At 45.6% G+C, this 23,963-nt stretch overlaps 1 protein-coding gene across 5 annotated transcripts in view; it reads right to left on the reverse strand.

The window, feature by feature from the left end:
- LOC137518287 (mitogen-activated protein kinase kinase kinase 3-like) overlaps positions 1-23,963 on the reverse strand; it is a 200,423-nt gene that overhangs the window by 29,024 nt on the left and 147,436 nt on the right. For 4 of the 5 annotated variants that reach the window (XM_068235937.1, XM_068235936.1, XM_068235938.1 and 1 more), the window contains 5 exons: positions 19,848-19,947; positions 7,042-7,155; positions 6,300-6,414; positions 5,480-5,598; positions 4,528-4,601 (listed from right to left, as the gene is read on the reverse strand). In XM_068235937.1, the coding sequence (XP_068092038.1) occupies positions 4,528-4,601; positions 5,480-5,598; positions 6,300-6,414; positions 7,042-7,155; positions 19,848-19,947 (522 nt within the window). Of the gene's footprint in view, positions 1-4,527; positions 4,602-5,479; positions 5,599-6,299; positions 6,415-7,041; positions 7,156-10,996; positions 11,045-19,847; positions 19,948-23,963 lie in introns of those variants that run through there. The other variant, XM_068235940.1, reaches the window with a different exon arrangement.

Below are 23,963 nucleotides of genomic sequence, written 5' to 3' on the forward strand. Positions count from 1 at the left end.
TTAGAATATCATGCAAAAGTCCATTCATTTCAGTAATTCAACCTAAAAGGTGAAACTAATATATGAAATAGACTCGCTACATGCAAAGCGAGATATTTCAAGACTGTGTTATAATTTTGATAATTATGGCTTACAGCTTATGAAAACCCCAAAATCAAAATCTCAGACCATTAGAATATTGTGAAAATGTTCAATATTCTAAGTGTCGGACTCTGATCAGCTAATTTATCCAAAAACACCTGCAAAGGGTTGACATTTCATATATTAGTTTCACCTTTTAAGTTGAATTATTGAAATTGACTATTCTAGTTTAAGAGTTTCATCTGTATGAAATAGTGTCTATATTTTGTGTCTGTACTGAATGTTTGTCTCTTACCATGTATAGCGCCATGGAATATGTTAGTGCCTTATGAATCAATAATAATTAACAAAAAAAACAGACAACCTGTTCTAATGTGGGCATTGCTAACAGCAACTCAATAATTAAAGGGAATCTGAAGTGAAAATAAACTTAGAAGATAATGATTTGTATGTGTGGTGCAGCTAAGAAATAGCAGCAGAGATATGAGTCTCATATTGTTTCCAGGACAGGAAGAGTTTAGAAAATTTAGTTGTTATCTATGAAAAAAAGCTTCTCTGAGCTCTCAGACCAAGCTTGGTCAGCTACAGTGTTGTTTTCTGAAGCACTTATCTCAACCGGTTTCTCACTGTTTGATGCAAGTAAGTATAAAGCTATATAAATGAAAATAAAAATATGAGACTCTTTTCTTTGCTACTAATGTTCTATTAATTATCCGTACTACACATTCAATTCATTATATCTTTTTTTTTTTCCGCTTCAGTGTTACAAGGTGCTGTAAATGGCTGCTATAGGCCATATATTTCACAAAGGCGAGCTCATGCTGCATGTTTTATACATGTGCTGCCTGTCTGTTGGTAAATCCCCAGTGTGACAGTCTCCTTCAGTTATCTGTGGAATGTTTACACAGGAGACAGCCAGATCTGGACAAAGGTCTCCCGATCTCCTCATTCCTTATTCTGGACTTTATTCTCCGAGACAAATAATCTCCCAGTGCTTTCCAGTAAATCAATCACATATTGTATGACATCTCCTGCTGATGACAGGGGGTGCATGTCCACAATGAGAGGCAGAGGAAACTGAATGCTTTAACAATGTACAGTACTTTGTTGTATTTATACTTTCATTGTGTACAATTATAGTATACAAATACAACATTGCTCAAATGCAGAAGCCATTTCAGTAAGGCCCCGTTCACACTGCACGCGTTTCCAGCCGCGTTTTGGAAACGCGTGCAGGTGGCCGACACGCACGACATCAGACATTGCATAGAGTGCAATGTCTGATGTTCACACTGCATGCGTTCCGGACCTGTGCGGTCCGGAAACGCATGCTGCACGCATTTTTTGTAAAAACGCATGGCTGTCCCATTCACTTTTCAGTGATGGGTTCAGCCACGCAACGCATACGAACGCGGATGGCGTGCGTTCGTACGCGTTGCGGTCCGCATGCGTTGCGGTCTGCGTTCTGCAGTCTGAACAGGGCCTTACATATTTATTTTAATTGTTTAGTTTACTTGTGATGTTCTTCAGCTAATAATATGGAGTGTCACCAAAGATCACTAGTAGCAAGATTAACCTTTCGGGGACCGCTCATATTAAATCCTACGCCACACTTGTGGCTGTCTAAGCATGATGCAGTGTAGGATTTACGCCGCCCGCCGTTTCTGCTCCTGACACGATCCTGTGCACCCGAGATGGGAGATTAAGCTCTCATATGACAGCTGACATCTCCCCTCAGTGATCAGGAGCCATCGCGATTGGCTTCTGATCACATGATCACTACGATCGCCGGCGGATCCTAGTGATCACTGTTAGAGCTGCGGCGGTGGGGGTGGGGGGAGAAGAGGATCCACTCACCTTCCTGACGTTCCCCCAGCGATCGCCGCTCCCCTCTACTCTGGCCGGCATCCCCGATCACTCTGACATAAGTATTGGTGATGACGTCATCAAGCCGCGAACCCGGAACTTACCGACAGTACGAGCGGAGATGCCGGCCAGAGTGGAGGGGTCAACAGCTGCTCATCCCTGGAGCCTGGGAGGTGAGTAAAGGCTGCCTGCAATACGGAGGACACCTGGCCACACTAGGGACACCATGCCCAGCTTAGCCCTACCAGGGATCCACCTGCCTAACCCCCCCCCCCCTTCCCAGAGAACCCGAGGTGGGGTTCTAAGAATGATATCCGGACACAGAGGCTGGGTTTGCCTATACAGCCCAGCCTCTGTTGCTATGTAATGTCCCCTCAGGCCCCCCCCTGCGCACTGCTATGCCCCCATAAATCACAGCCGCGCTGTCGACACACAGCGGGCTGTGTTTACCTATGTAGTGTCACACTCGCTCCCCCCGCCTCCTGCATAGCTCCGGTCCCCACCCACGTCCCTTCCCTCCAATCAGCGGGGAGGAGTGGAATAGAACCTTTCCTTTCTTTTCACTAAGGCTGCAGCAGCCATAAGGTGCTCGTACACTTGGCAGCCTAAAAAACATTACATTACGTATATGTGTGTGTGTGTGCGCACGTGTATATGTGTATATATGTGTATATATATATATATATATATATATATATATATATATATATACACACACACACATATACAGTGGGATGTAGGCAACCTTGTTAATCGTCATGATTTTCCTGTATAAATCGTTGGTCGTTACGATAAAAAATGTCAGTTAAATATATCATATAGGAGACACACACAGTGATATTTGAGAAGTGAAATGAAGTTTATTGGATTTACATAAAGTGTGCAATAATTGTTTAAACAAAATTAGGCAGGTGCATAAATTTGGGCACCACAAAAAAAAATGAAATCACTATTTAGTAGAACCTCCTTTTGCAGAAATGACAGCCTCTAAACGCTTCCTGTAGGTTCCAATTACAGTCTGGATTCTGCTTGAAGGTATTTTGGACCATTCCTCTTTACAAAACATCTCTAGTTCATTCAGGTTTGATGGCTTCCAAGCATGGACAGCTCTCTCTTCAACTCACACCACAGATTTTAATTATTTTTTGGTCTGGGGACTGAGATGGCCATTTCAGAACGTTGTACTTGTTCCTCTGCACGAATGCCTTAGTGGATTTTGAGCCGTGTTTAGGGTCATTGTCTTGCTGAAAGATCCAGTCCCGGCGCAGCTTCAGTTTTGTCACTGATTCCTGGACATTGGTCTCCAGAATCTGCTGATACTGAGTGGAATCCATGCGTCCCTCAACTTTGACAAGATTCCCAGTCCCTGCACTGGCCACACAGCCCCACAGCATGATGGAACTACCACCATATTTTACTATAGGTAGCAGGTGTTTTTCTTTTTCCTCCATGCAGAACACCCCTTGTTATACCCAAATAACTCAATTTTAGTTTAATCGGTCCACAGCACTTTATTCCAAAATGAAGCTGGCTTGTCCAAATGTGCTTTAGCATACCTCAAGCGGCTCTCTTTGTGCCGTGGGCAGAGAAAAGGCTTCCTCTGCATCACTCTTGCATACAGCTTCTCCCTGTGTAAAGTGCGCCGAATGGTTGAATGATGCACAGTGACTCCACCTGCAGCAAGATGATGTTGTAGATATTTGGTGCTGGTCTGTGGGTTGACTCTGACTGTTCTCACCATTCGTCACTTCTGTCTATCCGAGGTTTTTCTTAGTCTGCCACTTCGAGCTTTAACTTGAACTGAGCTTGTGATATCCATTTCCTCAATATGTTCCTAACTGTGAAAACAGACAGCTGAAATCTCTGAGACAGCTTTCTGTATCCTTCCCTTAAACCATGATGGTGAACAATCTTTGTATTCAGGTCATTTGAGAGTTGTTTTAAGACCCCCATGTTGCTACTCTTCTTCAGAGAAAATTAAAAGAGGAGGGAAACTTACAATTGACCCCCTTAAAATACTCTTTCTCATAATTGGAGTCACCTGTGTATGTAGGTCAAGGTGCACGGAGCTTACCAAGCCAATTTGCGTTCCAATAATTAGTTCTAAAGGTTTTGGAATAAAAAACATGACAACAGTGCCCAAATTTATGCACCTACCTAATTTTGTTTAAACAATTATTGCACACTTTCTGTAAATCCAATAAACTTCATTTCACTTCTCAAATACCACTGTGTGTGTCTCCTATATGATATATTTAACTTTTTGATCGTAACAACCAACAATTTATACAGGAAAATCATGACGATTAACAAGGTTGCCCAAACTTTCGCATCCCACTATGTATGTATATATATATATATATATATATATATATATATATATATATATATATATATATATATATATATATATATATATATACACACACACTGTATGCCTCAGTTTATTAGCCACAGTCCTGCGGAAAGGGCCACAAGTGCTAGCCGGATGCTTTCATCGCCATTTTATGGGCTTTTTGAATTTATTTTTAGCATTAATTACATAAAGAAATATCACATAATATCTGCTTTGAGTCTTACCTGTCCAGAGACTGATCCAGTGAATGACAGCTACTGGAAAGCGAACCACTTGGGCTGATGAACAAATCCAGCACCTGCAGAATACAAGAAGCTCTGAATTAATAAAGCAATAAATAAGAGGAATCTCAGATGATGGAATACAGGACTTCATAAGTTTGAGTCTATATTATCTTTAGGTTTTTATACCTTTCCTTGTGCTCTTGGAGAATATCTCAACTTGTGTGTGTGTTTGAAGCAAGATCATTTTCATCCAGCAATGAGTCTGAAGCTGGCCATACATCTACCGATATTGCCGCCCGATCACACACCAAAACCAATAATTTTATCAAATGGGATAGAAATTGGTACTGCAACAAGCATGCCCGATCGTTGAATGTGTAGATTGAGCAAGCTGAAAAATCTCGGTCTGACGTTGTCGTTGGGTGTGTGGCGGTAAAAGAGTGGAATATTGCAACAGACCCTCACCCACTGTCCACTAAAATGTAAATGTCCCTGAATGCCGGTGCCTTTGTGACGTCACACACGCACCATTTGGTAACATTAACATTTGTGGTGTGACCAGGCAGGCAGAATTGGTGGCATTGTGAGGACAATTCCTGAGAGATTTCATGCAAAGATCAATCAGGAATTGGCCTGCGGTGTATGGGCAGCCAACAGCTCTCTCTCTCTACTCATATACGATCAGAGAGAGATCTGTCTCTTGGTTAATCTGCCAATCATCGCTAGATCTCTAACTAACTGATCGCTAGATCTCTAACTAACTGATCGCTAGATCTCTAACTAACTGATCGCTAGATCTCTAACTAATTGATCGCTAGATCTCTAACTAACTGATCGCTAGATCTCTAACTAATTGATCCTTTACCTAGGTACCACTGCACACCATTCAATATTCTATCAGATGCCAGCAGGTTCTTAAAATTCTGGTGCCAATTCCCTGCAGAGCAATTACCTCTGGGATGAATTCCCCCTCGCTGTTAATGCTGGTGATTGATTTCTGACGGGCGATTTGCTGCTGCTCATCAGGAACACTTCCAGGTGGAGGAGAGCTCCGTCCAGTGTGCAAAGATCCTGTACAGGAAGAACGTAAAACAAATAATCTTACAGTAACCCTGAAGTAGGGAAAAAAATGGGAATTAAGCCCATGGTGGGAACTGCTCAGAGGCCCTTCTGTTCTCTGTCCCCTTAATATTTGACTAGCCCCTTCAGTACAATAATCCAGTGGAAGAACCCAGAGCTGTGCATGACAGATTCTGAACTGGGCATGTGCGAGTTGCAGACTGCACCTGCACTATAAAAGGAAGACAGGTCCGGGCAACCCATGACGAAAGTGAGGCGTCTTCCTCAGGTGGTGGAAGTCTCGGGGGACGGCGCCAGGCAGAAACAGGAATTGTGCCTGGCCTGCTGCTACCCGGCCTACTACCACCCGCCTGGCCGTGGGGGATCCCCGTCATGAGGTGAGCTGGAGGGTAGCAGCCAGGAAGTGGGAGCAGTGTGCACAGCGGTGGGAATGGGGGCCAGACCCCCTACCCCCTCCCCTGGGTCCCTCCCTTCCGGCGCGTCCCCCTCCAGATATACGGCGGTGTCAGCGGCAGCCTTGCGGAGGATGAATGACTCACCTGACTTCCGCATTCCAAGCGTTGGACTGCGTGCGTTCCACAGGTCTCCTCCTTCTTCAATGCCGCCCACTATACTTGCGGAAGTAAATAGCAGTCTATTTTACTGTAAAGATCAGTCTATATTCAGCTGGAAAAATCTAGCCGCATTATTACCTGTAGAACATTTTCTGCTCTTTCCAGAATCTTTGTACAGCGAGCCCATAATATCCCCCATTGACTTGGATATCCTCATGTCATGGTGTTGTTTCTGGCCGACTGGCTGGAGGTGCTGTCATGGGAAAACAGAGGTTATTGCTGTGACATGACTGTTACTGAGCTGCATGTAAACAATGAGAAGCAATCAGAGATGACTGGCATGTGTAAGGAAAATGTTCAGATGAACAATACGCATGCTAACAGTGTACTGTATGCTTACAGCTGCCTAGGAAGAGGTAATGTCATGCATGGGCAGCACGGTGGCGTAGTGGTTAGTGCTCTTGCCTTGCAATGCTGGGACCCCAGTTTGAATCCCAGCCAGGTCAATATCTGCAAGGAGTTTGTATGTTCTCCCTGTGTCCGCGTGGGGGTTTCCTCCGGGCACTCCGATTTCCTCCCACATCCCACAAACGTTAATTGGCTTCCCCCAAAATTGGCCCTAGACTATGATAAATGCACTACACAGACAGTTAACTATGGTAGGGACTAGATTGTGAGCCCCTCTGAGGGACAGTTAGTGACAAGACAATATACTCTGTACAGCACTGTGTAATAATTCGGCGCTATATACAGTAAATCATGAGATGAAGAAATAACTTATGAAATGAAACAGAAAAGGAGATATAATATTGAAATATGAAACTGATCAGGAGAGATTGTTCATTCATGAGCTAAAACATATAATGCAGAATCTACTTACTATATTTTTACTTGGTGCTTTTAATACTATCTTCAGGCTCTTGTGAGATGGATTGATGTCCATGTGCTCTATTGCCTTGTCCAAATCATCTTGGTACTTGAGTGGTACAAGCAGCTGTTAGTATAAGGTGACATTTATTCATAAAATAGAATACTATTTCACAAAGCAAATACAATTTCATTGTTTAAGTGTAACTTCACATTCCCTTACAACTGGCAGAAGACATATCATTGGAACACAAGACATTTTCTAATTATGACTAGGGTTGATAATGCTTAGAACTCATAAAGAAGCATGTGATCAGTTTGATCAGCTGACTGATCTGATTTGCTGGTCATGCGTTAAACCAGGAAGTCATCACAGCAAATCAGAACCTCACAAATCTATCAGCTGATCAAACTGATCACATGCTTCTCCATGAGTTCTCCTAAGCATTGCCATCCCTAATTATCACTGCTTAAGTCTCCCAGACAACTATGCGTTGTGAGAACAGCCAGGATGGCCTACTGAGTGCCCCCTAGTGAATGCAGCTCCCAAGCGCTTTGAGTGTGACAGAAAAGAAGCACTATACAAATGTTTTAATTTTTATTATTATATTTAACAGTGACAGTGACAGTATTACGATCAAATTTTTTTTGCCTGAATCAGATAATACAAGTTTTCAATGGGGAGGTTAGTCCACCAGTTCCTCCCAATTTTAAACTGTTTTTTTAGAGTTTTTTAATCTTACTGGTGCCTCTGTCCTATTACCTATACATTTGTCATCCCTTGGTGAAGGAGTGTACGCCCCATTTTCCGATCTACAGAGAGCCACTTCTTAACCTGAGTGAGGTTGGGTCTAATCTCCCCACCTACCTATACAGTGGTTGCCTTAGTGATAGCTGATGTGGCCCCGAAACGATCGCTGGCGATAATGGTCAGATGATGTATTGGTGTGTGATGGGGCAATAAAAATGCAAGTTCCTTAATCTGGCTTGTGTGCGGAACCTTCTTCACGATTCACTTCCTTGTGAGTATTCATTCACATTGATTTTATTCCATTTAAAGTGAACCAGAGACGAAGCACCCTCATGTATTTTACCATATATATCAGTGGGAACAATACAGAAAACACCTACCCTCTCTGTTTCATTCTTCACTGTTCAGCTTGCTTCTTAACAGCCCTGATAAAATCCCAGACTGAGCATTCAGTCTGGCTTTGCTCAGGAATCATTATAGCTGAGTCATTATTTATATAGAAATCCGACCCTGTTTACAGGTAACAGAGCAGCTGCCCCTGGTAACTTGACATGCAAATCTGAGTTTGTAAAAATTGACAAAATTGCATGTAGAAAACTCGGCAGGGATTCCTTCTGTCTGCATACAAAGCACCGGCTGGTTTCTCATAGAGCATACATGTCAAAGTCCAGCCCGCGGGCCACATCTGGCCCTCATAGCCATTAAATTTGGCCCTCAAGTGGTTTCCCTACTTTGCATTATGTTTGGCCCTCTCTAGACCACCAGGGAAGCCATATTGGAGGTGAAGCCATAGAACACCGGGAAAGCAATATGGGGGAGGTAAGGGAACACCACTAAACACTAGGGAACGGTATAGGGGAGGGAGGACTACTAGGCACCAGGGAACTATATAGGGGTTGGAGGGGAGCCTTTAGACGCCAGGGAACTTTATAAGGGAGGAAGGTCGCCAAAAGAAATTTAGTTTGGCCCGCGACCAGGTCCTAGTGTACAATTTTGGCCCACTTTGCATTTCGGTTTGACACCCCTGTCATAGAGTGAATGTTGGATTTGTCTACATTTCACCCTTTAGGTTCCATAAGCCATTTTTACTTACGTGATCTCCCAATCGAAAAAGATCACTCATCTTCCCACATTAAGTGCTGCTTTAGTGACATTCACTTGATATACAAAGCTTTGCTGCCTCCAATGATTTTTTATGGAGCCCGGCTTTACTCCTCTGCATGATTCCTAATTCCTGACTCTCTGCAGACTGGTATTCACCCTCTAACAAGCTATGTATGCTGCTGCTGCTGATGGCTGTAAGAACATGCAGGCAGGCCTCTGTGCCAGGGGTCATCCTGTCTTTGTGTAATACAGAGAGATTACAGGGTACCCAGTTACCCTACAAAGAACCAGAACCTCAAATCCTGCCCATTCTCCAGGCTTAGGAGAAGACTCCAGAAAGGGTTAATAAAGAATTTTTGCTCCTAAAAAGCTCCCAGAGCAAAGTCTCAGTTTTTACTTGGTTCACATACCTGTTGTCTAGTGTCTGCTCCCCCCCCCCCCGCCTAAACAGTGTACCTGGTGTCTAGTAGTCCTCCCTCTGCCTATACAGTGTACCTGGTGTCTAGTGGTCCCCTCCTCTGCCTATACAATGTACCTGGTGTCTAGTGGTCACCCCTTTGCTTATACTGTGTACCTGGTGTCTAGTGCTCCCTCCTCTGCCTATGCAATGTACCTGGTGTCTAGTGGTCACCCCTCTGCTTATACAATGTATCTGGTGTCTAGTGTCCCCCGCCTAAAGAGTGTACCTGGTGTCTAGTAGTCCTCCCTCTGCCTATACAGTGTACCTGGTGTATAGTGTTCCCCCCTCTGCCTATACAATGTATCTGGTGTCTAGTGGTCCCCCCTTGGCTTATACAGTGCCTGGTGTCTACTGGTCCCCCCAATGCCTATACAGAGTACCTGGTGTCTAGTGGTCTCCTGTCCATGACTTAATTACAGAGTACATGCAACAGAGGCTATGGAAGAGCATCTCACCTGACCCAAGGCCAGAAACACAGAACCCCCCCACCCCCACCCAAGACAAAAAGTAATACTATAATCCAAGGGGTTCTCAAACTGGGTGCTGCGGCACCCTGGTGCGCCTTGAGCACCTGCCAGGGGTGCCTCGGCGTTCATCTCCATCCTTTGGGGGGTGCTGCTGAATAAGGGTCGTAACAGCATTTCAGTAGTTATTTTTGCTGAGGGGTGCCTTGAAAAAAATTTCACAGCCATCAAGGGTGCACTCAACCGAAAAAGTTTGGGAACCACTGCTATAATCTATAGATTTCTAGTGACTTTCACACTTCTTAAACGTCTTACCACTAGAGGTCACTGTTAGTGCACGAGATATGTAACGGCTAATCTAGAGAAGTTTTTTCCCCCTTTTCACAGTGTATTATTATAGTGATAGTGTAAGCTACACCTCAAAATGGAAAATGCTTGTTGCAGCCAAGTCAACTTTCCTGTAGAGCTGCCAGATGTGGCACGTATAAAAGCTGTAATCTGCAAAATGTTATGCGCTGAACACAATCATATATTTTACTACTGCAGAATGTGATGTTACTTATAAAAGATGGATTATGATATACCGATGCGTGAGATGCATATTTTCTACGTTTCTTGCTAATAGCTTGCAGCTTGGAACCGGCCACTTAAACTCAGCAGCTGGTGAGTTTTATCGGGTCGTTTTCAAGTAATGTGCCATTTACAACAAATTGCAACAAGCCTGGAAAAATCACATGGCATTGATCATCGCCTAATCAATACCAGCTAACGTTAAATTTACATCATCAGAATGAAATATCATTAGCTGCTGATTGGTGATAGCAATGTGTTAACTATTAACATATGGATTGCTTGATGTCCAACAGAGTGGATAAATGTATAGCATCTTAGCTAAAGATGCCCATAGATGATACAATCTTGACTGTGCGATCTACCATATCTATGTAATATGAGCAGTGGCAGCAAATAGTGGAAATTTGGACCCCTGATGAAATAGATGTCGCCTGGGCTGCCTACTGTGCAAATTGCGGTGATACATTTTGCGCCTATGTATTGCCATAATTTGCACAGCGGGTAGCCCCAGCAATTGCTGTTTTATTGGGTGCCTTCAAGAACCAAATTTCCACTTTTAACATTGCCACGAATGGCAGCATCTTTTTTTCCAGGACGCCGCAGGTGCCCTTTGTACCTGCTTTAGGTCTGCCGACATGTCTGTTTCTCCATTGGTGAAAAAGTTTGACAAACCTAACCATTACTTAAAGGACCACTATCGCAAAAAAAGTAGGCAGTTAAAATCTGACAGAACCGACAGGTTTTGGGCCAGTCCATCTCCTCTGGGGTGATTCTCAGGGTTTTCTTTGTTTTCACCAGCATTTCCTGAACAGCAGTTTAACTGCCAAAATAGTAAGATACCAGCCAGCCTCCCTACTCACTTGCACACTATTTTATCAGTTAGACTTTGCAACTGCTGTTCAGGAAATGCTGTTGAAAACAAAGGAAACCCTGACAATCCCCCATGAGGAGATGGACTGGCCCAAAACCTGTCGGTTCTGTCACATTTTAACTGCCTACTTTTTTCGCAATAGTGGTCCTTTAAAGGCTGTAGTGGTCTGCATATTGCTTTAAACCAGTCAACCAAGGACCACCTACATGTTGTATACATTGTCCTCTGATTTGGTCCTGGTAAAGTGTAAGTGTAACCATAACTTTTTATTTCAGTGTTTGATATACTGAAATATGGCTTAAATCATTGTCAGTGATCCTGTTTGGGGACATTTCCCTTACTTCATGTTCCCCAAAACCCTGTCATCAGGAATGGAAGTCAGCCATCTGTACAACTAGTTTACCGTATGTGTCCAGTAAACCCCCGTGAGCTGGTATGCTATCGTGCTTAAAGGTAACCTTAACTGAGAGGGTTATAGATGTTTCCTTTTAAACAATACCAGTTGCCTGGCAATCCTGCTGATCTCTTTGGTTGGAGTAGTGGCTGAATCACAACCCTGAAACAAGCATGCAGATAATCCAGTCTGACTTCAGTCAGAGCACCCGTAGCCTTCACAGTTTAGGTTCCCTTTAAAACTTGGGACAGTTCTATTCGTTTTATGGTTTGATTTCATTGTTATTATCATGTCAGATGATGAAATCGCTACTAGATGCCAGTTGCTACTAGATGCCCCACTCCATTATCTGACCCCCCCCCCCCCACACACACACACACCGACGCGCTATAACCCCCCGAAATTGGCGACAATAATTGTCGCTAATCTCAAGGGGAAAGGAGGAGAGGGATTCCCTGCTCAAAATGCACACTGGGAACGTTTTTGCATGCTTTCCACAGCTGCCATTGGACAGCTGTCTCTCCCTGCCGGCTCCCCCGCATCCTTGCACGCTGAGAGAGCATCTCGCTCTCCTTCCAGCATCGTGGCCCCAGAGGTCACGAAAATTAAAGTACGAGATGCGGGCCACAGGAGCAGCAGAGATGGTGGCTACCTTATTCGGCCAGCCCCCCGGATCAGGTAGCATAGTTAGTTTCTCATAGTTAGTCTCTTCTTGTTCAGTAAGCCAGCACCTATGAAGTGAGGAGACCTTGGGCAAGACTCCCTAACACTACTACTGCCTATAGAGTGGCTGTAGTATCCTAGTGGCTGCAGCTCAGGAGCTTTGAGGAGAAAAGCGCGATATAAACATTTTCTTGCTGTCATTAGTAACCAACTCACCATCTGCAAAATAACTTTTATGGTAAACACTTTAATGCATGAACCTGTTAGACAGGAAGGAAGGGGATTCTAGGTGGTTGCTATAAGCAACAAGAGCTGATGGTGTCTGAACGGTTTTGGTATTTCCACATAAACATCCGGTGGGCGCCCGAGAGGGCTGCCTCGGCACAGAGCTCCAGTTCGTTTTGTCTTTTCTACTTATTTTTTATTGTTTTCTAGCTAGTTGTAGTACACTTTAGTTAGCATTTAGCGTATTTATTATTATCAGCTTACCCCCGACTCCACTCGGCTGCTGCCGAACTGCTCCTCTCACCACCTCGGAGGGAGACCTGACTGCGACCCACGTGGAGTCCGAATCGCAGCACACGGGACCCGCTCCCACCTCCAGTGCACACCGGACCCTCTTCCATGCTCCGGCACGCGGACCGATCACAACTTCCGCCTCCGCACGGGAGACTCTTCAGGGCACTACCCGACCACCTTCACTGCCACCTCGGCTGCCCATCCGGCCTGCAGCAGCAGCACAGGCCAGGCACAGACACGTGGCCCGCCTCCACCCATCGCTCCAGCCACGGCCTCTACGGCGTGCTCCCAGGCAGGAACGTGCAGCTGCCACCGACACGGAGAGGTCCTCCATCATCCAGCTGCGGCCCCCTCAGTGCGCTCCGTAGGGCTGCCTACACCGAGCTGCGGCCACCTCCATCCAGCTGCGGCCCTCACAAGTGCTCCCGCACCACCGAGCTGCGGCCCTCAAAAAGTGCTCCCGCACCAACACCGAGGAGAGCCCAAAGCGAGCAGCGCACACGGGGAAGAAACAGCTGACATCAGCCAATCCACCGCTCAGTGCACCGTCTGCCTCCCACTTACCATCCTGACCCGAAGGCATACTTCCAGGACAGCTGATCTCCGGGTCTGTGTCCCCAAGCTCCAGGAGCCCCCGCCACATCAGCCCATCTGCGAGGTAAGCCCGCAAATAGACAACCTCTGCCCCCTCCGTCCCTCTGCCACTTTGCACCCTCCTGGCTGCTCCAGTCCGGCTGTGCTGCGGATACAACTGTACCCACAACCTATCTGCACTGCCTGCACCACAGCCCTGAGACGAACGATCAGTACTGCCTGTCTATCAAGTTGATCTTTGCACCCAGGCACTGTACATACATCACATTATATATTAACTCTCCAACTACCACTGCACCCTGGCGCTGCACTGAACTGTATACAGCTGTTGTGTTCTGTCTGCTCCCTCTACCACTACCACTGCCCTTCAGCTTGCCCACTACTAAGCCCACATCTGGCAAAGTCACTCAGGCCTGGTGCACTGCTTTTGATCAGCCTGAGCCACACTCACTGGATGGACTATCTGCTGCGCCTGCTCCCCTATCACCCTACCTGCTGCTATGCTAGTGAGCTTGCATCCGGCGGTCTGCCACGGTAGGGACTATCTGCTATCACAGCATGCTGGCCTGGTCCTGGTCAATAAGCACCACTGCCCCACTCCCCCCACACATAGCTGCTCCCCCTATGCCACCCCAGCGCAACATCTACTCCAGGGTGCAGCTCCTCCAGTGGGAAACATGCGGCACCCACCCGGGGGTGAGGCTGCTATACAACGAGGTATGGAACCATGCCCAACGAATCGCAGGTCTTGTCCATGCGTCCCCTACTCATCGAAGGAAGAGAGGCTGCCGGGCAGGCGCTCAAGTGAGACTCAAAAGGAAAGGGCTGAGGTCGGCGATCCCCTCAGTCCTCCTGGCAAACGTCCGCTCCCTCCCAAACAAGCTAGATGAACTCCGTCTTCTCAGCGACAAGAGGGAGCTCAGCAGCAACACCCCAATCCTCTGCTTCACAGAGACGTGGCTACGGGATGACATCCCAGACAATGCCCTTCAGCTCCCAAACTTCAGCTTAATACGAGCAGACCGCAGCACTGTCCTCTCTGGTAAAAAGAAGGGCGGAGGTATCTGTTTTTACATCTGCCAATCATGGTGCCTAAACACTTCGATACTAGCCAAGAGCTGCTCCCCCGAGCTAGAACTTCTGATAGTCAACTGCAGGCCGATATACTCGCCCAGGGAGTTCTCCTCCTTTGTCCTCGTAGGAGTGTACATCCCTCCAGATGCCGATGCCAGACACGCTCTGCGTGACTTGAGCGACACCATCACACAATGGGAGTCATCCTTTCCGGACTCGCTGTTCATCGTAATGGGGGACTTCAACAGAGCCAATCTCCGCCATGAGCTACCACGTTTTCACCAGCACGTGGCCTGCCCCACCAGGGGCCGGAACACCCTCGACCATTGTTATACAGTGCTGAAAGATGCCTACAAAGCCATACCACGGGCAGCACTGGGCTTCTCCGACCACTCTCTCGTCCACCTGATCCCCACCTACAGGAGGCGCCTGGAGTCAATGAAACCCATTCTCAAGTCTACCAAAGTGTGGTCGAGTGAAGCCAAACTCCAACTCCAGGCGTGTTTCGACTGCACTGACTGGAAGGCATTGGAAGCCCCAAACCTGGACGAATGGGCAGACAACATCTCTTCATATATCAGCTTTTGCGAGGACACCTGCATACCTACCAAGTCCTTCAAAGTCTACCCTAACAATAAACCGTGGTTCTCCAACAAACTACGGCAACTGAGGAGAAGCAAGGAAGCAGCGCACAAGGCCGGAAATCAGGAAGACTATAGGACAGCAAGGAACAACCTGAAGCGAGAACTAAGAGCCGCCAAAAAGGAGTACGCGGAAAGGTTGAGACGCAACCTCCTTTCAAATGACCCACGAGCTGTCTGGAAAGGGCTCAAAGTTGTCACGAACTACAAGCCCTCCCCCCAGCAGGCAACGCCAAGTGCCAAGCTAGCAGAAGACCTAAGCAGATTCTACAGCAGGTTTGAAAACCAGGAGGCAGCAGCAGAGCCTGAGACAGCTACTGCCCACTCCACAGCCAAAGACTATGATGTCCCAGACCTGAACCCTCCACCACCAGCTGTGTGTGAAGCTGACGTCCTCCTCCACCTGTCAAAACTGAATGCGAGGAAAGCCTCTGGGCCTGATGGGGTGTCACCAGCCTGCCTGAAAACATGCTCACAGCAGCTAGCTCCCATCCTGACCCCCATCTTCAACAAATCCCTTCAGGAAGGCAAGGTCCCCGCGTGCTTCAAACAGTCCACTATCATTCCGGTCCCCAAGAAGCAGGGAAACTCCGAACTCAACAATTTCAGGCCGGTGGCCCTCACCTCCAACATCATGAAAACCTTTGAAAGAGCAGTTCTGTCCCACATTAAGCTCGACGCCACCCCCCTACTAGACCCATTCCAGTTTGCATATAGAGCAAACAGATCCACTGATGATGCTATCAACATCTGTTTAGAGCTTGTAAACGATCACTTGGACAAATCTAACACGTACGCCAGGATCCTTCTACTAGACTTTAGCTCGGCTTTTAACACCATCTGCCCCCGCATACTGCAGAGCAATCTGGAAGAGCTAAATGTCCATCCCACCCTTCGCCTGTGGATCACCGACTTCCTGACCAACAGGTCTCAAGTCGTGAAGCTAGGGGATGTCATCTCTCAACCAAGGGTAACAAACACGGGGGCCCCACAAGGCTGTGTCTTATCACCGATCCTATTCTCCCTCTACACAAACAACTGTAGATCCAGGGAAAACTCTGTCAAGGTCATCAAATTTGCGGATGACACCACCATCGTTGGCCTGGTGACCAACAACGACGAACAGGACTACCGCCGGGAGGTCGACAGAATATGCCAGTGGTGCAGGGATAACAGACTGGTCCTTAACACAGCCAAAACTGTTGAGGTGATAGTAGACTTCAGGAGGCATGCTCCTGCCCCCCCACCAATCCACATTGATGGCTTTGAAGCTGAGCGAGTGGCCAGCGTTCGCCTCCTGGGCACCACCATCTCAAATGACCTGACCTGGAAGGAAAACACCACCTTAACTCAGAGGAAAGCCCAGCAGAGGCTGTTCTTCCTCCGACAACTGAAGAAGTTCGGCATGGCCCAGGAATTGCTGATGAACTTCTACACTGCCACCATAGAGTCCGTCCTCTGCTCTTCGATCCTTGTATGGTACGCTGGATCGTCCAACAGGGATAGATACAAACTTCAGAGGATCATTAGATCGGCGGAAAGGATCATTGGGAGACCACTCCCCTCACTCGACTGCCTACATATCTCCAGGCTACGCTCCAGAGCACTGAAGATTGCCGGTGACCCCTCACACCCTGGTCACCGCTTTTTCATCCGTCTACCGTCAGGCCGCAGGTACCGAGCCATCTACGCAAAAACTTCGAGGCACAGTAACTCCTTTTTCCCCTCTGCTGTCAACCTCCTGAACTCACTTGACTGAACTAGCGAACATAACTCTATGCTGAATCTGGACACTGACACTGATCACTTTACTGTATTCTATTGCCCATTTTGCACCCCTGTTTTTGTATATAGTATGGACTGTTCTGCACTTTTTGTCTCTGCATGTTTGTCTTTTTGTACTTCCTGTGTTTACTTTGAGCAAGTGTAAGGTGCCAAACCCAATTCCGGGCATGACCCAGTCGTGCTTGGCGAATAAATTTGATTCTGATTCTGATTCTGATTCTGATAAAATACCAGTGATGGATGTTTTCATTTTCTATAAGGAACGATTCCACTTTAAGGCAGTCTGGCTAGCAATTTGGCTATTCTGTCCTGCTCTGATCAAACTGAGCCAATCAAAATAAGAGAAGCAAGTGGGAAAACGGAACAGGCCATTATCTCATGTTATGAAAGGACTGAGGTATGCCGAATAGCCTAAACACCGGGATTGTATACAGATGTTGTATTCTAGGAAAAACACTATAATCTGTTTTAAAGTGATTTGGTACCTAGTCCTAGCATATTAGTTTCTGTTTCTAATACTGGCCTTAAAGTGAACCTCCGGACTAAAAATCGACTCAGCAGCACTGAAAAGGCTTGGTGTTTCTTTAACAGTTTCACAGCATCAGAACTTTGTTTCTCTTATCCAAGCCTCATTTTTAGCTGCACAGTAGAAAACTGCCCGGGCTTTTTTCCCCTGATGCTGTGCAAAGCATGATGGGATTTCTGATGTTGTTGCTCTCGTTCTGCTGTTTTGGTGCAATTTTTGTTTTTTTACATTTTGACATTTAAAGCCTAGCGTGTGCAGCTGGGAGGGGTAATCAGGACACAGGACAGGTGGAACTGTGTCTCCTGCTCCTTGTCACCTCCTTTCAACCAAAAAGATGGCTGCCCCATGACAAAGATGGCAGCCCCCATGAATCACAAACATTTGCCTGTTCTTTTAAAACAGGGTGGGTAAAAAAATTATATTACCCATCTATTCTAATTAACATAACTAATGTAACTTAATGACAGTATGTTTGTTTAGGCTGAAGTTCCCCTTTAAAGAAAACCTAAACTGTAAAATTATTTAAAATAAGCCACACAGCTGCAGAGGAGGAAGGAGGGTTGACAGAGAGGTGCATGACGGAGTGGACCGGGTGGCCAGAGAAAACAATGCCATTGGTCAACCAGGGCCGGTTCTAGAGTGTTTGCTGATGATTGTGAGGATGAACTTGTGAGGATGCAACCCCCCCCCCTCTCCCCCCACACACACCAGCTGGAATGATTGCACGGCACCCGAAAATTCAAGCTGCGGTGAGTCCCCACCCCCCCCAAAAAACACCCTCAGTAAAGGTAGGTAGCCAGGGACAGGTGCCCCCAGTATAGGTTGGCCAGGCACTCTCTTCACTTCCTGTTTCTGGCTGGTGCTGTCCCCAGACTTCTGCTGCCTGAAAATGTTGCCTCACTTGGCATCAAGGGCGGACAGGGCCTGTGGTCAACATTTGACCAAGTTGATCCGCAAGGCTGATCACTGGCTCAGGCATCAAGAGAGGTCAAAGTCTGGAACTGCTAGACCAGGGGTGTCAAACTCAAATACAAAGTGGGCCGGAATTGTGCACTGGGGCCTAGCCGCGGACTGAAATTGTACACTGGGGCCTACTCGCGGGTCAACCTTAATGTCGACTGGCCATCTTCCTCCCTTATAAAGTTCCCAGGTGTCTAGTGGTCCTCCCTCCCCTATTCAGTTCCCTGGTGTGTAAAGACCCCCACCCTCCCCTATACATTTCCCTGATGTTTAGTGCTTTCCCCCTACCTCCCCATATGGCTTCCCTGGTGTTCTAGGCCTTCCCCTCCAATATAGCTTCCCTGGTGGTCTAGAGTGGGCCAAACATAATGCAAAGTGGGGAAACCACTTGAGGGCCAAATTGAATGGCTCTGAGGGCCAAATTTGGCCCGCGGGCCGGAGTTTGACATGTATGTGCTAGACCATTATTGCACAGAACTGGAACAGGAAAATTAATGCTTCATCCCGTTTTTTCAATTATTTTAATTCCTATACTGTCTTTGATCTGTAATTCTTTATACTGTCTGTCCTTGTATAATATTGTCTATGTCCGTAAAGGAACTGCCAAGTCCTTGTAAGTGCAAAATTATTTGGCCAAAATAGAATGATTTTGATTCTTTAAGGTAACTGTGGAAGCCATGTGTGTCTCTAAACCTCCCTGACTGCTGCTTTATTATGATTGGTCCATGAAATACAGGACGGAAATTCATACAGGTTCATGAGAATAGAACTTTCCTTGGACAGCCACAAAGGTATGAAATGTATTGATTCTTTAAACTGTAGAGTTTTAGGAAAACTGGGACCATATAAAACGTTATTTTTTCACAGAAAGGGTTGCTTGAGTTTGAATTAAAGGACCACTGCAGCGAATTAAGTAATCAGTTAAAATCAGACAGAACTGACAGGTTTTGGACTCCTCCATCCTCTAATGGGGGGAATCTCTGGGTTTTCTTTGTTTTCAAAAGCATTTCTTGAATGGCAGTTCAACAGCAAAAAAAGTAAGATGCCAGCCCCCCTACTCACTTGGAATGCTTTTGAAAGCAAAGAAAACCCAGAGAACCCCCATGAGGAGATGGACTAATCTAAAACCTGTCAGTTCTGTCAGATTTTAACTGCTTGTTTTTTCACTGCAGTGGTCCTTTAAAGCTATTTTATATGGCCAACTTAGATGTGAACACTGTTTTGGGAAGTCCTTTTAGCGGACAGTCCTATAATCAGCACAAGCAGTGATGTAGTGATGTGTAGCCATCTCTGTGTACTGTAACATAAACAGTTTGCAATGAGATGTCAATGGATAGGTTTTTATGTTCCTGGAAGCTTTGCAGCAGTGACAGACACCAGGACATGCACACAAGGAACTGCTGGGGAATGTGAGCCTCCAGCGAACACAGTACACATTACCTCATTGTTTGCATAGTGCAAGTCCATTGTTTGGCCAAAGGCATCTGTAACTTTCTGCAGCACATCCTTGAGTTTTACTGGCCTCCGGAATTCTATAATCCTACAAAAAAGGCAAAGGAAAACCATTATTAGCATAAATCACTATGGCTATGTCTAATACACATGCCTGATACTTGGAACACTACAATCAACAAATGGGCCTCAAAAGGTAGCATCCTTTTTAGGCCATTCTTAAAATGCACTCATATTTTCCAGAAGTATTTGGACCTCTGCTATCTTCCCTCCGCATTACAAATATTGCAGCCCAAATACAATTTTTACATACAAGTTCGATCTACAGCTAGACAGTGTCCTCACACTAGTTTCACATCTATGGGTACTGCACTGTTAGTTCACCGATCTAGTTGAGTCAGGGGAGGTAAACTAGCTCAACCACAGCTCTCTTCATAAGGGTGCTAAGTAAACATACTTGAATTAAATCTCAAAGCAATATGGTATTAAAGCACACACAAACGTGGTGCATTGGGCTTAAAAGATCAAGTAGACCTGGCCTGTTTAACCACTTCACCACTGAGGGGTTTTACCCCTTGAACACCAGAGCAATTTTCACCTTTCAGCGCTCCGTCCATTCATTCGTCTATAACGTTATTATTACTTATCGCAATGAAATTAACTATATCTTGTTTTTTCCGCCACCAATTAGGCTTCCTTTAGGTGGGACATTATGCCAAGAATTATTTTATTCTAAATGTGTTTTAATGGGAAAATAGGAAAAAATGTAAGAAAAAAATATTATTTTTCAGTTTTCGGCCTTTATAGTTTTTAAATAATGCATGCTACTGTAATTAAAACCCATGAAATGTATTTGCCCATTATTCCCGGTTATAAAACCGTTTAAACTATGTCCCTATCACAATGTTTGGCCCCAATATTTTATTTGGAAATAAAGGTGCATTTTTTTCAGTTTTGCGTCCATCCCTAATTACAAGCCCGTAGTTTATAAAGTAACAGTGTTATACCCTCTTGACATAAATATTTAAAAAGTTCAGTCCCTAAGGTAACTATTTATGTTTTTTTTTTAATTGTATTTTTTTTTTTTAAATTACAAAAAAAAAAAAAATGGGGAGTGTGGGAGGTAATGAGTTAATTTATTATGTAAAACAATTTATTTTTATGTGTAAAATGCATTAGGGTGTAGTTTACTATTTGGACACAAGATGGCAACAGTGAGTATGTTTACATGCGACCTGTAAGCGACCGGAAGGACGCTTACAGGAAGCAGTAGGAGGCTGGGAGACTCACAATGATCGCGCTGTTTCTGAAAGAAGCAGCAGATCATTGCGGGAGCTTAGATCAACGAACGGGAATGGATTTTCCCGTTCATTGATCTTCGGGCGAGCGGGCGGCGGCGGGCACGAGCGGCGGGTGCGCGCGCACGAGCGGCGGTAGCGCGGACAGCGGCGGTAGCGCGGAAGGTACGGATTTCTCCGTCCCTGGTTTTTTAGGAGGGAAAAAAGGGACGGAGAAATTCGTACCGCTGGGGGTAAAGTGGTTAAGTGGACCTAAACTCTTGCACAGGAGACAAGGAAACACATAGAAATCCACCATGCATGTGTTTCACGGAGAACAGCCAGTCTAATTCTACCTTATCAGCAAGTAATCAGCAAGTTTAATTTGAGCTGACAGCTGTCTGCAGACTCTACCAAATTCTGTGCTAATATGTAAACACTGGAAGTTAACCCTTTCTGTGCTCCTAGAAACCAGAAAGTAACCACTCTGCACAATCTCTGTAGGAGCTCTATAAGCTTTAACAAAGATTGTATTTCTTTAAAGGTTATTATGCTGTTGCTTTTCATTTAGAGCAGAGAAGGAGTTCTAAATTTAGGTCTGGTTTAAGTAAAGATTTCCTCCTTGTGTCCTGACTATTGATGGATACATCAAGCATAATATTTAAAAGAATATATTTAGTATGACATTCATTTGATATTTTTATGTTAATTCTGTTCCTTATGTGGCCTGTATTATTTGTGATGAACGCTATGGATATAATAAAAGGTCCATGAGATCTATTGCTACATAAGGGCAGCACGGTGGCGTAGCGGTTAGCGCTCTCGCCTTCCAACACTGGGTGCCTGGCTTGAATTCCAGCCAGGGCACTATCTGCGTGGAGTTTGTATGCTCTCAATTTGTCTATGTGGGTCTCCTCTGGGCACTCCAGTTTCCCCCCACATCTCAAAAATATACAGATAAGTTAATTGGCTTACCCCTAAATTAGCCCTAGACTACGATACATACACTACATGATACATACATAGACATACGACTATGGTAGGGATTAGATTGTGAGCCCCTCTGAGGGACTGTTATTATTATTATTATTATTATTATTTATTGTATTTATAAAGCGCCAACATATTACGCAGCGCTGAACATTAATTTAGGTTACAGACAATATTTAGTAGTGACATACAGCAATATGACAATACAGGAATACAAGAAAACCAGATCACACACCATAGTATGAGTACAAGGTAATGCTTAGTCAGTCACTGGATGGAGCATGGAGATTAGGCAGGTTAGGTTCACTCAGATGCATAGCATGGGTGCACAGTAATGGAGGTGCAAGATCAGGTAGGACACAAAAGGAGGAGGACCCTGCCCAAAGGCTTACAATCTAGAGGGAGAGGTAAGGACACGAATGGTAGGGGACCAGAGTTCAGCTGTAGGTTTAGAGCACTTGTGAGGGGTGGTAGGCCAGAGTGAAAAGGTGAGTTTTGAGTGCTTTCTTGAAGATGTTGAAGGAGGGAGCTGCCCTAATAGGTGGAGGTAGGGAGTTCCATAGTGTTGGAGCAGCTCTTGAGAAGTCCTGGAGGCGTGCATAGGACTGGGTGATGCGGGGGGGGGGGGGGGGGGGTGTTAGGCGAAGTTCATTGGAAGAGCGGAGTGAGCGGCTAGGTGTGTACCTCTGAGTAAGATCGGAAATGTAGGTTGGACAGGTTTTGTGGACAGATTTGTAGGTCAGACACAGTATCTTGAATCTGATTCTGGACTGGATAGGAAGCCAGTGGAGGGATTCTAGGAGCGGATCCGCCGTGGTGGAGCGATGGGAGCAGTGGATAATTCTGGCTGCCGCATTCATGATGGACTGCAGTGGGGCTGTTCGGGTCATAGGGAGACCAGACAGCAGGGCATTGCAGTAGTCAAGGCGGGAAATTATGAGGGCATGGATGAGGAGTTTGGTGGTGGCAGAGGTCAGGAAAGGGCGAATCTTACAGATGTTACGAAGGTGGAAGTTGCAGGACTTAGTGAAATTTTGGATGTGGGATGAGGTTTTGGATGTGGGACTGTTAAGTGATAAGACAATAAACTCTGTGGAGGATGTCGTTGACGCTATATAAATAATTACAGCGGTTTGCAAAAGTATTCAGCCCCCTTGAAGTTTTCCACATTTTGTCATATTACTGCCACAAACATGAATCAATTTTATTGGAATTCCACGTGAAAGACCAATACAAAGTCGCGTACACGTAAGAAGTGGAACGAAAATCATACATGATTCCAAACATTTAAAAAAAAAAAGAACTGCAAAGTGGGGTGTGCGTAATTATTCAGCCCTCTGAGTCAATACTTTGTAGAACCACCTTTTGCTGCAATTACAGCTGCCAGTCTTTTAGGGTATGTCTCTACCAGCTTTGCACATCTAGAGACTGAAATCCTTGCCCATTCTTCTTTGCAAAACAGCTTCAGCTCAGTTAGATTAGATGAACAGCAGTTTTCAGATCTTGCAGATTCTCGAATAGATTTAGATCTGGACTTTGACTAACACATGGATATGTTTTGTTTTAAACCATTACCTTGTTGCCCTGGCTTTATGTTTAGGGTCGTTGTCCTGCTGGAAGGTAAACCTCCACCCCAGTCTCAAGTCTTTTGCAGACTCCAAGAGGTTTTCTTCCAAGATTGCCCTGTTTTTGACTCCATCCATCTTCCCATCAACTCTGACCAGCCTCCCTGTCCCTGCTGAAGAGAAGCACCCCCAGAGCATGATGCTGCCACCACCATATTCGACAGTGGGGACGGTGTGTTCTGAGTAATGTGCAGTGTTAGTTTTCTGCCACA

This window comes from Hyperolius riggenbachi, chromosome 5 (genome assembly GCF_040937935.1).
Source record: "Hyperolius riggenbachi isolate aHypRig1 chromosome 5, aHypRig1.pri, whole genome shotgun sequence".
Classification (NCBI taxonomy): domain Eukaryota; kingdom Metazoa; phylum Chordata; class Amphibia; order Anura; family Hyperoliidae; genus Hyperolius; species Hyperolius riggenbachi.